At 41.4% G+C, this 16,704-nt stretch overlaps 1 protein-coding gene across 1 annotated transcript in view; it reads left to right on the top strand.

Annotated features, from left to right (window-relative positions):
* The window catches only part of LOC126334648 (ATP-binding cassette sub-family C member 4-like), a 225,429-nt gene that overhangs the window by 98,136 nt on the left and 110,589 nt on the right, over positions 1-16,704 (top strand). Inside the window, exons 10-15 of the mRNA XM_049997093.1 lie at positions 794-976; positions 6,538-6,824; positions 13,803-13,986; positions 14,066-14,212; positions 14,285-14,380; positions 16,283-16,491. Of these exons, the coding sequence (XP_049853050.1) occupies positions 794-976; positions 6,538-6,824; positions 13,803-13,986; positions 14,066-14,212; positions 14,285-14,380; positions 16,283-16,491 (1,106 nt within the window). The remainder of the gene's footprint in view (positions 1-793; positions 977-6,537; positions 6,825-13,802; positions 13,987-14,065; positions 14,213-14,284; positions 14,381-16,282; positions 16,492-16,704) is intronic.

Raw genomic sequence — 16,704 nt, 5'->3', positions numbered from 1 at the left:
GCTGACTACGCCACCACCACCAGCGAACCTCACATCTGTCACCATCCATCGCCAGCCAGAGACTCTGCCTGGTTCTCACTGTCCTCACCGGCCCACAATAACAAACTTTATCTCTGACGCAGTCCTACGAACCCATTTATACAGCGCAGATTGAAACGCTGTCACAGCAGACCAAGGAGTAAGATAAGAATTTAGTACTTCATATACTTTTTTAGTATTTATGTACACTGTGTCACGGAAAACTGAATAACTCATTCTTAGAGCGAAAAAGGATATCCTAATACAGTTGGTCATTAACGCATAGTCACCAAATCACTGAAAGGTTTGTGTGAAGTAAAATTACTATTGTGCATTTTTTAAGGTAGAAAATAGGACGTGGAAATAATGACCGTCAAATTTCCTCTGTTTTATAATGTAATTACTTTTAATCTTGAATTCCGAATCTCTAAGGGTACTCCATGTCAGAGGTACAATGTATTTTAAATATCTCATACAGCATCAAGGCTTAAGATTTTGTAGTTGGAAGTTCGTGAGATAACCAGTATTTTCGATTGTATGCAACAAGTTCTGTATGCCACACAGAGATTCGAACACGGATCCCTCCCTTACGTGAGCTATGCATTACCAGTTTTTCAAGTGTAACCGTTCTTCAAATGGTTCTCAGGACAGCTTTTCCATTACTTTTGAGGCTCACTTCCTTTATTCATAGGAATTTGTCCTGTATGGTCAGATACATTATTTTCCGTTCTACGTTACACACAAGGCGGGTGTTCTGCTGTTGTGCTGCCCTCAGGAGTTCCTCCTGAAGCCAGAGGCCAGCGTGGAGCACTCCAGCCAGGATGCCGCCACAGGAGAGCTGAGCCTGCAGCACGTGTCTGCCACGTGGGACGGCGGCGCCGACGTCCTATGCGACATCAACCTCACCGTCTTACCCGGCCAGCTGTGCGCTGTCATAGGGCCTGTGGGCTGCGGAAAGGTAACACGCTTCTCCTGCTATTGTGAAAGGCGTTTATTTTCATACACGTACAGCTCGATTTCGATAATCTATCAGAAATCTCCTCACACACTAACACTTTATGCTCGTGGAAAATCTGTACAACAGTGCAGCGAACATCGGTGAAATTATTCTGTTAGCACGTAACCACCTTCTCATCTTTATCATCTTTTAGCCGGCCAGCTGTGCGCTGTCATAGGGCATGTGGCTGTGGAAAGGTAACACGCTTCACATGATATTGTGAAAGCTGTTCATTTTCGTACATGTATAGCTCGATTTCGATAATCTATCGGAAATATCCTCACCCACTAACACGTCATGCTCGTGGAAAATCTGTACAAAAGTGCAGCGAACACCAGTGAAATTATGCTGCTAGCACGTAAACATTTTATCATCTTTATAGATATCAAAATATGTTTTTTGGAAGCGCTGACTTTGTTAGGTGGAACGTTGTCAACACACTAGTTCCACAACGATCTTTTCTTTGACAAGTCTCGGATAAGTAACTGCAAAGTTATTCTTAATCCTCAAATTTTTCCTTTTAGGTTAGTTTTACAATTATACAATTTAACTGCGTTAGATAATTACCAGTACTGTTATTGGGTTTCACACGGAGAAGTTTATGTAAGTGCGTGAGTTTTTACGGTACCTAAGCGAAGGAGTTTAGTAATAGATAACTGATGACGAACACTACACTGAAGGGAAAAAAACTCGCAGCACCAAAATGTAATTGATGTTGAGTAATGAAATTTCGGGAATACATTTGTCATATTTAAGTGATTAACTTTGTGAAGTAAACATTGCAGATTTGACACGCTGATATATTAATAACCGGTGTAAGCGCCAGAATGTTGAATGCAATCATGCAAACGTGCATGAATGGTGTTGTACAGACGCCACATGTCAGTTTGAGGGTTAGAGTTCTACGCCTGTTGCACCAGGCCGCTCAACACACTGACGGTTCATGCTGTTTGTGGACGACGCCGTTGTTGTCGTCCGGTGATGTCCCATATGTGCTCGATTAGAGACAGGCCTGGTGATCGAACAGGGAAAGACAACACATCGACACTCTGTAGAGCGTTTTGGGTTACAACAGCGGTATGTGGGCGAGCGTGATGCTGTTCGAAAACACTCTCTGAAATGCAATTCCTGAATGGCAGCACTTCAGTTCGAATCACCAGACTGATGTACAAATTTGCAGTCACGGTGTGTGGGACAACCACGAGACTGCTCCTGCTTTGATACGAAATCGCAACCCAGACTATATCTCCTGCTTAGCTGACTGCCGGCACGGTAGCTCAGCGTGTTCTGTAATAAAGAAACTGAGTGAAAGGATCAGCGACGAACTTGAACGGTTGCCATGTGACGTCCGCAACGACCAAACACGACGATCAACAACGAACAAAATGTAGAAAACAAAAGTAGTAAGGTGTTTGCCTACAATTCAGCGGGCCCGGGTTCGATCCCCGGCCGGGTTGCAGATTTTCCACGCTCGTGGAATGGGTGTTGTGTTGCCCTCATCATCATTTCATCCTCATCAGCGGCACGCAAGTCACCCAATGAGGCATCGACACAAATAAGACTTGCACACGGCATCTCGGCAGCCAAACTTGTCCGGATGAGGCCTCCGGGCCAACAGTGCTACACCGTCATTTCATTTCATTTTCTCCTGGTGCGGGTCGAGTGTGTCTATCCCGCAGACAGGTTTTTTGCAGGCCCCCAACTGGCCTCCTTCTAACCAAAACACGGCCATCACTGGCACCGAGGCAGAAACAACTTTCATCAGAAAACACAACAGGTCTCCATCCTTCTCTCTAACGAGCCCTCTCTTCACACCACTGAAGTGGCAAGTGGCGGTGGTTTGGGATCAGTGAAATGAAAGATACAGGGCGCCTGCCTCCAAGTTTTCGCACATCAGTTATCTATTACCAAGCAACAGTTCGGTGTGTTACTGTGGTACAAATTGCTGCTCGAATTGCTGCGACAGATGCAGTACGATGCGCCAAAGCCATATGTCGAACATTATGATCTTCCCTCTTGGTAGTACCACTTGGCCGTCTCACGACAGTACATTCCTGTGACAAGGCTGCTAAAAATCATGTACAGTAGATACACTCCTGCCAAGTTAAAAAAAAAATGGCTCTGAGCACTATGGGACTTAACTGCTGAGGTCATCAGTCCTCTAGAACTTAGAACTACTTAAACCTAACTAACCTAAGGACATCACACACATCCATGCCCGGGGTACGATACGAACCTGCGACCGTAGCGATCGTGCGGCTCCAGACTGTAGCGCCTAGAACTGCTCGGCCACCTCAGCCGGCCTGCTGCCAAGTCTTTCTGCAACATCTACCCAGGTTCCCGTAGCCCTTTTCCACGACCTCGTTCAAACTCAGTCAGGTGTTGATAGTGGCGTCTTTGTCAGCTCAAAGGCGTTCTTGACTAACACCAACCCACCACGTCCAATTTCAAAGGCAGCTTAAGTTCACTGCCATTACAGCGTGTATTTAAAGCAAAGCTGATTTGCATCCCTCATAGTGGCGTTACTGCTGCCACTCTAATGCGACTGGCGCGAAATTTGAATACACACGCCTACCAACTTTCGTTTGCGTTGCACAACTCCATGGTGTTGCGATTTTTTTCCGTCGTGTAGTATAAGTAAGCACTTGCTCAGGCATAAAATAAACGATAAATCGATGGAAGTAAAATAAATGAGAGGTGCTACCATAACGAAGGACTGAGATGACAGGAAAATGAAAGGAATGTTAGGATTTAACGTCTCGTCAATGGAGAAAAGCTCGATTTTAACGAAGGATAGACAAGGAAATGACCAGTGTTCTTCTCAAAGCAACTTGCCTTAAGCTACTTAGCGAAACCCTAGAAAATCTAAATCTGGACGGACGATGGACTAGCTGCACCTTAGTACACTCCTCAGACATTCGCATCAAGCCAGTCCTGTAATGAACATTTAATCTACTTTCCTATACCATTTTTAATGTTGACATTCACCTTTCATGTGCTACAGTCCTTCTCTGAAATTAAAAAAAAATACTACGCTAAATTAAGATTTATCCAAACGCCAAAACATGTTCCAAGGCGTAACATTGTCATGTAACTAGAAATAAATGACGTACTGAAATATAAAAGCGTCGAAATCTAGAAAGTGTTGTCCATACTGTATTTAATGGTCTACCTGTTACATAATTACCCTACTAGACATCAACAATCAGTAAGTGAAATCAAATTAAGAAAAAGTGTTATAAAAAATCAGTTTCATCTTAAATATATTTTGAAACGGAATATATTGGGAACTAACGCGAATTTCCATTTTCAAGACAGGTAAAATTGTTCAGACATTAAAGAAACTTAGTTCTTTCGCAAGTGTAACGTGTTCCATGGTAAAAGACTTTCTTCTGTTTTTGACTACAATATGGTGCAAGACACTCTTTATCTGGTTTGGGTGTGGTCTTCCATTTATTAAAGGACGTTGAATAGCTAACATACTATTTGCTTTACTTGTTGTTTTCATTATGCATTTCTTAAAGCGTTTATCCGAATGACCTCCAAGGTGCTTAGTGGAAATCAGTCCATGAAATATTTTCATTTAATAACACCGTGTTGTGTACATACCCTTTTTTTTCATGGCATAAAAGTTCCTTGAGTTTCACACATATTTTTTTCGGTCTAACATTTCTTAAAATAATTCTTCAGTAATAAAATACAGTCCTTTGGAGTTTGTTTGGGATAACCCAAATATTTTGATCTGAGCGGTATATCGCTGTGTATCAATAGTTGAGGCTACTTTAACTGGATGAAAGTGGGCCATGTCACATAAATATAAATTAAACAGTATCAACTCTCAAAAGAGAAATCTACCACTTGTCCCTAAATCAACACACTCGACTATTCGACGAAGTACCTCACCATAAACATTTTCGGTCTATTCAAGGCTCTGTAAAGACATTAAACAAAACATCTCGCCAGACAGTGATAACCCAGTCCTCCGCAGACGAGACTGGCAGTGCAGTGGGTTACAGATTACCGATAGAGCTAAACAGAAGAGCCAAAGCTCTGGTTGGGCTTCGTCAAACACTATGATGAGTTTGTAAGTTGTGCGAGAGGCATCGATAAACTATAAGGATTTACAAGGAAAATTTTATTGACAAGTGTTTGCGTGTGTGTGTGTGTGTGTGTGTGTGTGTGTGTGTGTGTGTGTATGCACTCGCACGCGCTTGCCTGTGTGTGTATGTGTGTGTGTGTGTGTGAGAGAGAGAGAGAGAGAAAGAGAGAGAGAGAGAAAGAGAAAGGAAGACTGCGTAATAGTTACAGGCAATTGAAGTACAAGTAACTCAGTTGGAAGGACCCAAAACCCGAATGGTCCACTGAAACGTAAGGACACACCCACGAAGAATTTTGCAAAATGCCGGGAAACACCAAGGATTTCGGTGCAGCACTACTTTGTTCTATTTGCTTGTACTGCTGAAGTGAGACGCTTCAGCGTCAGCTGGAGCTGGAAGGTCGCTCAAGAGGTTCACCGTAAGCACCGGTGACCAGCAGTCAGGCGCCTCGTCCAGGCGGCTCCAGATAGCCTGACTAACGGCAGGAGGCCATCCCGTTTCGCGTGAGCCGTCGAACGGTCAACTCCGAAACATTGGCTATGCACCTTTACATACACTAGAACGTTAGAGGAAAAGTCTGACTTCGAATTTTCCATTTATCCTAAAATGAGTTACAAATGACAAGGAAGCAACGCTGGGACTGTGAGTAATAGAATGAATATTTTACTGTTTTTAAATCTTAGTATGCGATGGAAAAATGTTACCTGTTTTCGCTTAAGCCAGGCAACACAACAAATTTGTTCTTTAGTCAACATATTCTCATCTGTTTTTTTTGCAAATGTCTATAGTGAAACAGCTTTGATGCACTAAACGTTGTTTATATGCTCTCAAGCACAGGTTTTCCTAGTTCATCTAGTTCTCCATTATCTAATTATTGTGCTTTGTTTCCCGTGTGCACAATACTTTTACTTTTCGTTGTTCTTTCCCCAGTGACATTTCTGTTCATGTCATGAGATGAAGAACTTTATTGTTCACTAAACCTCAAATAGATTGCAAATAATAACTTCCAGTAAATTAGATGAGCATCATCACAGATTTCAATCTATAGACAGCTGTTTGCTGAACTAAATACAAATAAACTTAATCACATGCCCATGTGGTTGAAACACAAAGAAAATCACTGCTCTTTTAAAAAAATAAATAAATAAATAAGTAAAAAATCAGTTTGTCGAAGATCGTGTTCTTATCCTACATACATTGAAAACAAATTTACAATATAATTAGAAATGATCCTTTTCTAAAGTCCTGTGAAAGAAGCAAACACATCTTAAAAATGAATAAATAAAAAAGACACTTTATCTCTTGGCATCAAAAATGTCAGTATTACATTCTTCGAAGATGATGTAAGAGTTATGAGAATGAACAAGTGCTCTCTGACTAATATAATGCCCTCTTTTTCACTTCAATGAGTCTATTTTTTTTCAGAGCTCTCTGTTGTATCTGCTGATAAACGAACTGTCTCCGTCGTCTGGAAGCCTGAGGATTGGAGGGAAGGTGTCGTACGCGAGCCAGGAGCCGTGGGTGTTCGTGGGCACCGTACGGCAGAACATCCTGTTCGGACAGCCGTACGACCGGAAGAAGTACCAGCGCGTGGTGGAGGTGTGCGCCCTGTCCAGGGACTTCGAGCTGCTGCCGTACGGCGACCAGACGCTGGTGGGCGAGAAGGGCATCACCCTCAGCGGCGGGCAGAGGGCCAGGGTCAGCCTCGCCAGGTGAGAACCCAAGTGCTGTGCACGAGTGTCAGGCTAGGCGGACAGGCAAATGTGAGTAGTTGCTTCCAGAAGCAGGCCTTTATCTGCAACATTTACGTCTGAACCTCGGGAAAAAATATTTTTTTACAAAAACACACCACATAATAATAACATCTGGAAATTAAAACGAATACTGTACTGTTTTGTATGTATGTACCAGGCGCTACTATACTTTTTCTGTTATATGCGCTTTTTATCAATAAGTCACAATGAGTTTCGAGCATCAGATTATCATCGTAAGGCCATTCACACCATATTAATGGTTAAATAACTTGAGTTTCAGAAACACAGCATTGTAAAAAATATGTTCCCTTAGAAATCTTGTTGGCCTTTTGATATTAGATTACAATCATGTAGTATTTGAGTATAAATTTACTCATATTTGTTATTTGTTGAAGAAATGATATTCTAATCATTGGATACATGTTACGAGAGTAAATTTCTCACCCTGGTACTGATATAGCGTAGGGATCAATAATTATTTGTTTCTGTTATGTTGTTATATCTATTGCAAATATCTCAGGAGGGAGGGGAGGGGGAGACGTGTTAAGTTCATACTTACGTCACAAAGTAACTTTATGGCCCCTTGGCGATGAAAAAATTTAAGCTTCTGTGTCACTTTAATCAAACGACACGGCCATTTATACTACATATCTTGATAATCGTAAAATTCCTTCACAAAAATCTATATAGCCATTACCTAGAACCCATAGAATCATGAAATTTTTGCAAGCAGCGAGGTTGACAGTACAAAAAAAAGGGCAAAAATCTTAAAATTGTAGAATTATAATTATGTAGCATAAACATATTTTATACGATTACTCATTTAGATGCGTTCATAATCTGTCACAAATCTCGGAAAGTACAGTAGGTATTTGACATGGTTTTTATTAGTAGGTGGAGTGATTCACAAGAAAGGTCTGACTGTTCAATTTACAAATATTTCTTCCTAACTGGCCGAGCTATGATGAAATGAAGTCATCTGCCTCTGTGAAAAACATGCCTTTGCCATTTAGCGGTGACAGACATAAGGCCGTCAGACTACCGTGCTGGGAGACTATGCCGAAAACACGCACAGCATCTGTAACGTTTCAAAGCAAAATGATATTGCTAACTGATTTAGGATTGAACTGCCATTGTTTGAGATCAGGTTCCTGATGTCCCATGAAATATTCATTGACGTGTTCCACAGAACAACTTTACATCTGCGTAACAACAGTAGCCCTATTATCAGCTGTACCACCTTCTTCTCCGGAGACCTACTTCAAATTATATTAGTAATCGCAACACGGATGACAGCAATCGAAGACAACGCAGCTGCAATTGCCAGTTAGCACAGCACGTTAATATAACTCCAACATGAATACAGTAAATAAAAAATTACAACAGCAAATAGAAAACTCTCACAAAAAATTGAACTTAAAATTGAAACATTCTCAAAGTCTTTGAATTCCAAGGACTTATATCTCACGAGATGTTCCTGTGCTAGTTTCCTTTCGATAACTGTTCTACGGTTGTATTTGTCGTCTTGCGTTGGGTTCTACATTCACCGAATTCAGTAGACAGGTTTTGTATTTTAGCTACAAATAGTTCCTGGGCCTTTCGAATTTCAGCCATCTCATTAGCAATCACTGCAACTAGGGTAGTAATCGCAACCTGTAGTGCTGCTATATCAGAAACCTGAATAGTAACAGCAGCTAAATCCTCTTTGGTAGGCACTGATTACAACTATCTCATTTACCTGAGTTGATTTTCCACTCTGTTTCGTTACCGTATCTGCAACATCTACTGTCCTCTCAGTCCGTCAAGTGGCTAAAAATCTTAATTGTTGCAAAATTTCAGCTACTGCTTCTATCTCTAATTGGCTAGCTACTGCTGATTCCTGAATTTTTTAAACCTCTTCCACGGATTGTGCTTTAGTTAAATGCTGATGCTCCATTTTAAACTGCGAACGAGTTTTAACCACCATACACTAAATTCAGTTAATATGCAGGTCTGATCTGGCCTCGCAGAGGAACAGAACTTAAAACTAACACTGTCAACTAACAGTAAAGAAGACTCAACACACAAATTTCTTAAAGAGGGAACACAACAAGCGACGTAGCTACACAGGAGACAGTGAATCAACAAAAAATGCATCATTAACACTGAAAATAGTCATAGGCTGTACCACTCACTTAACTTAAAGAGCAATGAAGTGGCATAGGGGACGAGGTGATGATACTTAAAGTTTGTGCTTGTCTTTTGTGTGTTGCAGTCGTGTGAAATTCGCACTCAATGGAACTAAGTTCATCACCCAGGTAGCTCTGTTTCCATAGGGGTAAAGCATGAAACAATAAAACAATACAGAGATTAACTTATTTTACATTAAAATACAGTACATGTTGTGACACCTTGCACAACGGTTTACAATATCTAATTAACCATGGTATTACAATTTAAAATGTTTGGACCATGCAAATGAGAAAAATTCCAAATAGCCTTCATGGGAATAGAACTGGTGTAACTCTAGCTTGTTTTCAACGATATGTCTGAAACAACCTAGACAAAAAATGTTATTCCTTTGACATAGAAAATGTGTCAAATCGCTCTCGCATTCATGAGCAATAGAGAGTTCATACATGTGCTGGTGCAGGACTTTAAGTAGTGGGTGGTTGGTAGCTGTTGTATTGTGTGAAAACTGAAATTCAATGACATAATAATTTCCCCCAAACACAGCAATGATCGAAACGCAGGTTTCTACTACTCATCCATCCTACATCTATCCCTACGGTCCTCAAACTGCCGGTAGTGATACATAGCGATATCAATGAAAAAAATACTGGACTACTGAGCACAGTATACCTTTAAATTATAATTATATGGCCCAATAATGTTTATACAGTTTCCCTATCCCCGGACGTCATCGCCATTGAAATCTCGTCCACATACAGACATAGCTTTTATATTAAAATCAGTTCCTTTAATGGTGACCACAACAACGCTAGTTGTTACATAAAAAGTAATTGCAACCGTTCTGCTCCAACTCTAGAACAAGGGCTCTTTATCCTTTCTTCCTTTTGTGTGATCATAAGTTCACTGAGTTAGTGCCATCACAAATCAGACAGAGCCTATGTCTCTCGCTGTACATATATATTACCATTGGTGTGCAGTTCGCGCTTTCCGTAATATTATTAAACTTGTTTATAATACTCAAAAGAAAAATACAACAAATTACAACATCAAAAGAGATAGAACAAGTTTCAACTCCTTCAAATTACATAATATGATTAACAAATTTATCGGTGACTTCTGCAGTTTTCCTCGGTAAATTCCACTTCTATGCGACAGAGGCAAGTAGTCTCGTATAATAAATCTTCCGCTTAACGTCAACAAATTTTTGTCAATTATGTGAGCTTGTTTGTTGATTAATCATTAATGCAAGGTATGTAGGGTGTCCCAGTTGGAATGGTCAGTATTCAGGGACATGAAACTTCCTGACAGATTAAAACTGTCTACCGAACCGAGGCTCTAACTCGGGATCTTTGCGTTTGGCGGGCAAGTGCTCTACTAACCGAGCTACCCAAGTACGGCACACGACCCGTCCTCACAGCTCCAATTCCGCTGGTACGTGCAACGAAGTTTCATATCAGCGCACACTCCGCTGCAGAGTGAAAATTTCATTCTGGATTTAGGGATAGAACACAAAAGACCACCTGACGCAAAAATCTGTATATGGACGTGTGCCCTTTTGCAAATGGTTTCTGAGGTAAAATCTACTTAATGTGCATTATTATTTATTTCCTATATTACTCAATACATTGTCAGTTTACTCATGTATATGTGTACAACAATGACTAAACATTGCAACATGCATTTCAGAAAGTATCTAATGAAAAAAACATAATCTCATCATTATCTTACGTATCACATTACCGCTGTTTTACAGCTCACAATAAATATTAGAATATCTCCCAGTCAGTTTCCGTGCATTTGTGCTCTCCTGGGAGAACATATTCTCTTTGATGTCTGAGTGCCTCTGCACTTTTCCTAATGACGGCAACAGTATCAATGTTGCGACCAAGCAGTAAATCTTGTGTGTTCACCTTCCATTTGTTCACCTCAGAGTGGCCGAGAGGTTCTAGGCGCTTCAGTCCGGAACCGCGCTGCTGCTATGGTCGCAGGTTCGAATCCTGCCTTGGGCATGGATGTGTGTGATGTCCTTAGATTAGTTAGGTTTAAGTAGATCTAAATCTAGGGGACGTATGACCTCAGATGTTAACTCCGATAGTGCTTAGAGCCATTTCAACTATTTTTTTTTTTTTTACCTCAGACTTCAACCGACCCCGTAAAGAGAAATCTAATAACACAACGTCTGACGATCTTCATGGACAGTTAATTGTACTGACAAGATCAATGTAGCGATTAGGTTAAGTGCAGTTAAGATGTTCCGCCAGAAATCGGGTAAAATGTGGAGGGGCTACATTATTCATGAAGTACTCCGCAGTGTGTGTGGCCAAAGAAACGTCTTCAAGTTTCCAAAAATGGAAGTAATACTGCCCCGTCATTTGCTCTGCTAAAATCCCTGGACCTATCACCTGTCACCAGTCATGCCACACCAAACATTGATTGAAAAGTTAACTTGGATTTGGTTTCCACTGTGGCGTGTGAATATTCCTGTGACCATCGATGATTATTAGATGTGTTGTTGATTCCACTCTTTGTAAACGTGGCTAGATCAGGGAATAGGATTAACGGAAGCACATGACGATTCTCTTTCAACCACTGGCAAAATGCAAGTCATGTGCTATTATCGCCAATGTGTAGATTATAGACACGCTTTATGTGAAATGGGCACATGTTTTACCATATCTGATATTAGCTATGCACAAGTTCATGTGACATTCGTGGAGAAAATCGTTGTGTGATGATGGAGTGTGCACAGACTACATAGCTAGTAGCTGCGCAGTTGGCTGGGCAAGCATGGGGAAAGCGGTGTTGGTTGGGGTTGTGATTGAGCCGTCAGTGTGCTGTAGTGTATGTTCCAAGCGCTGGAGGTGAGTTGCAATTCTAAACTAAAGCCTATGTTCATATTTTTGGTAAATATTAAGAGCAGCGCCTCCATATCCAAACTTGCACGGTGATCATCCAAAACGATATACTGTCACCACTGGTTCATTCGTACCTGAGAAGAATTCTGCTGAAAATGCAACAAAAACAGCGATTTATGTTTGCCTGACTTGTTAACCATTTTCAATTATCTAAGAAGCATCATGAGCGGCGAATTTTGACTAAAACCTACAAATCTCTTGTCTGTGTTAAAATTCGCTTATTTTGCCACAGCTGAGTTTACGCAACGTGACCTCACTAACATGTTGTGCGGATGCAGCAGCGATAGAATTCATAAACAGTGGTTTATTAAGTTTGTTGAGTGAGGACAAGTTAGGCCAACAGTTTATGAAAAAGGTCTTCAGTACATAAACAAACGTGTAATACCTTCACTTGTGTTGTTCCAAAACCCACAGAAATTCTCGGTTCACTTGTTATCAATGGCTCTTAATAATTGCATAGTATCATCAAAAATTCGGTAGTTAGTGGTATAGTCTAGTAGATAATGAAGTTTGTATGCTTACCATGATGTAAAATGCTTCCCTCTTTATGCGGTATAATTTGCTGAAATCTCGATTCTATATGTCAAACTGTTAATGAGATATTAGGAATTTTATGGATATTTCATTCTGGCAGCAGTACTGGCGCGGCGATCGAGAATGAGTGCACTACGTAAAATCATTTTTCTCAAGATTGAAGACAGGTAGAGAGCTCCATCCAAGATTAAAGAAAAATTCAATACCTTAGCTAAATTTCACTTGCAGCAACACATGTATTATGCACCAAATGCAAAATCATAGTGACATTAATTTTCATTGAAATTTTTTTCGAATTTCTGTAGTTACTTCCATAAATCCAAATATCATAGTAATTATGAACTTTAACGAAATTATGGACGCTTCGTCATAAAGTTGACATGTAAAATTACAAGCAACAAAAAAATGACTTTTTTTGCCGAATAGTTGCTGTAAAGTCGTTTGAGAAAGATTGCAGGGCCCATACTTCGGTTCTGTCATCCCAGCGTGTCGACAACTGGACTCAAGTGGGCAAACGATGGCGGCCCCCACTTCCAGACAAGTGAATGAACTCGCCCAGCGCTTAGGACTAAAATTCGCCACTGTGCACCGGTCACCGTACACTGCTAGGACTGCAGTAAGATTAAACTGCACCATTTCAATACTGTGTTGTTGTCCCTGCACAGGTTGTTGAACTACACGTTCAGAAGAAAAATGAGAACTTGGAATACTACCTGATTCACGCAATGTGCTGAAAACTCTGGTAAAGACTGTACGAGCAGGACTTCGACGTGTCGGAAAGCACCGACACTATTTTTCTACAGCAGTAGCGACAGAAGTCGTTAGCAGAAACCATACCTGCATACCATTCATTACGTAGATGTGCAACATTTTAGTCAACGCGTGAACAAACACAGATAACCGAAGATTCTCTGTGATAAACTCTCAGTCCCTCACACTACTTTACTCACAACACCTGAGAGACAACTGTGCGCTCAACGGGCTAGATTGATATTAGAAAGACATCCAGAGCAAAGTGACTGAAAGCAACGAGGTAAGTTTGGCCTTGAATTAAACACGAAAGAGATTGGGAAAGTAAGGCACATAGTGCCCGCCACTATCCCAGAAACCACACTGTTATGTCTCGGAAACGGTTCGAAATAGGGCTTATGTCCATATGACGTTTATTGCTTCAAATGAGCTTCTTTTTGTCATATCTCTCTCATCACTGATCATCCCTCTTGGGACGCCGTGTACATTACAATACATTTCTAAGAGAACAAATTGGTTCTAAAATTCAGGTGTGCAGTTTGTAATTTTCTGTTTGATTTTACAGAGCTGTTTATCGTGATGCAGACATTTACCTGCTAGATGACCCTTTATCTGCTGTGGACACCCACGTAGGGAAACATCTCTTGGATGAATGCATCAACTCTTACCTGAGCGATAAGACCAGAATCCTTGTCACTCACCAGCTTCAGCACGTCAAGAGAGCCGACAACATCGTGGTGCTCAACAAGGTGAGTGCTTCCATCCTTACGTCTTTGTTACTTTAAATCTGTTCCGCGGAGCACACCGTAACGAAGACTTTCATCACAGGGAAAGATCGATTATCAAGGAACCTTCGACGAGATCATGGAGAGTGGCGTAAGCTTTTCAAAACTGATGTCGAGCAACGAAGCGGAAGAAGATGTGCCAGAGGAGTTCACCATCATGGGAAAACACAGCACGAGAAAGTCGTTGCAGGTAATTGACAGTGGCCGTAAAAATCCGTAACGACATCGAGGCCTCAGTTGCTAACATTTACCTCATTCACAGGGCGAGGGAAACATCCTCAGACGTTCGAAGCGTTTAGGATCACGGAGGGATAATGCAAATGTTCTCCAGAGCGAAATCTCCACTTTGTCCGAAGTGGTAAGTATTGCTACTGCTCAAATGACTGATACTCACAACCTAGTATGTTTAAATGCTGCGATTCCTTGAGGTCAAGTAGTAAAAATATATTTAATTATTAATTATTTCTTATTTGATTATTTTAATCATTGGTCAAGTTACTTTCACTTTTTATCTGAAATAAGTGGCATACGGTAGCTAATGCCTAATTTGTTCCCGTTCATTATCTGTGACTATCTCTGCACAAGCTGGAGCAGTTTTCCCTTTCAGGAGTAACAGAAATGTGATCTGGAGTTGAAAATGTTCTGACGTAACATTTGAAAGACTGAAATGTTCCCTTCGTCTGTCCTGGGAGCTTCCGTGCTGTCGAGCGAAGCCACACACGTGGAACGAGGGCAACTGTAGAAGGGAGAGAGAGACAGATCAGCTGCTTCCGAGCACGCTTTGCAGCCCGGAGTCCGTCACATTGATTTATTGATTTTGATAGGGCTCAAGTACTGAAAGCCACAAGCAGATACTATGAACGGCTACACGGAAAGGCCATAGGGATGATTAAACTTCTCAGGAAAGTCGATAGGAGGGACGGGGGCGTGAAATTGACAGACATATGGATGTCGGTGCTGAAGAAGATGTGTACGAGTCTTCCGCCATGGGATAATAACAACAGTGAACGACGGTAACGGCCAACGTGCATTTCCGCCTGGGCATGCGACTCCACGCCACTGCGCGAGGTCAGAGCGACACCTCCTGGAAATTTTCTCGGGTATGTCGGCGGGAGCACGCGTGGGCGAAAGTTCGCTGCAGTCAGTAACGAGCTAGGGTGTGAATCGGACACTCAATGAAGCTATCATCCCCCTTGAAAAGTTCTCCACAGATGTGAACGAAACGTTGGATTCTAATGCGAAATCAATCCGACCAAGACGTAATAGCCCGGAATATTTTATTAACTGTGACATTTCGGCTGTGAAAGTTCATGTTTTACAGGGCTTTTTGGTGCAGAAAGAGGACGGATGAACATCGGGAAAACGTATAATGCACTAAAATCCAACATCCAACCAAACTCTTGGATATTTGCTTTCCTCACGTGGATGACTCGCTGCGGCCGAGCGGGTCTGGAACCAAGTTGCAGCAGTGTTTGATATGATCTTTCCTGTCACGTTTATTTGACTGATTGGGCAAGTTATTTACGATATTGGACACAAATATCAATATTACGTTTACATTTATGAATAGATCTCATCCACTATTACTGTATAAGGGGTTGTAGAGGATACTTTAAAATGCACTGATTAAGATTTGTTCACATACCGTTCTCTGTCAAATAAAATCTTTACTTTGCCCTGCAAAGATTACCTAAGACATTACAGTTATATCTTTGACAGAATGTTGGACGTTTCTCTTCTGATGTAGATACATGCCAGCTTTGATTTTCCAACTGCGAAACAAACACGTCTGTGACAATCCACTTCACCTTCGTTACATAGTTTGAATGCTCCTGTTAGTTCCACCTAGCATGCATCCCACATATGTGTGAAGTACTCCAGTACATGCTGTACAAACGTCTTCTAAGTAAGCTCTCTTTTGACAGTACTCAATGAATGAAATGAAACTTGTTTTCCCTATCTTTAACTGGTCACATGTGTCAGTTCCACTTCACATCTTCACACATTATGAACAGCTATGTTCACACAACTGTATCCCTTTCTTATTCATTTCATAACAGCTGTGATCACTTCTTTGCCATCAGAGGTATTCACAATGATAACGTTTTTATATGATAAAACTACGTTTTATTTTACGTTTTGCGTCAGATCCCGCTTTTGCAGTGTTTACCTATGTATGAGCATACCATACAGCTCTCATGACTGTTCTGCTGGCGTAATCGCTCCACTAAAGTGCCTGCGCCCTCCTCCTTCCCTGCAGAGTGTCATTATGGACGAGACTGGGAAGCTGCACAGAGACCCCTCTGAGCAGGACAACAGCGAGCAGATGCTGAAGGCAACGTTCAGGTGGTCCACCGTGTGGCAGTACTACAGGGCCGCCGGAGGCATGTGGCTCCTCTGCTCCGTGATGGCCATGATCGTCGTCGCCCAAGTCATCACCAGTGGATCGGACTACGTGGTAACGTACTGGTAAGGAAGCACTGTTTTACACCCGTATCATCACATGCTTCCACACCTGCAAGGTATGCGTCTAGCTTATGAAGTACACCTACGAATTTGTGCAGGATCACTTACTGGATACCAATGAATACGACTAATATTCCCAGCATTTTCAAAAGTTTTTATAATTTCTCGAAATGTCTTTAGTAGTGTCGTTGAGTAATTAAATAAACTTTTTTGTTA

The sequence above is a fragment of the Schistocerca gregaria genome, chromosome 2 (genome assembly GCF_023897955.1).
Source record: "Schistocerca gregaria isolate iqSchGreg1 chromosome 2, iqSchGreg1.2, whole genome shotgun sequence".
NCBI lineage: Eukaryota > Metazoa > Arthropoda > Insecta > Orthoptera > Acrididae > Schistocerca > Schistocerca gregaria.
Note: the sequence above shows the minus strand (reverse complement) of the source record. Positions and strands in the feature narration are given on the sequence as shown.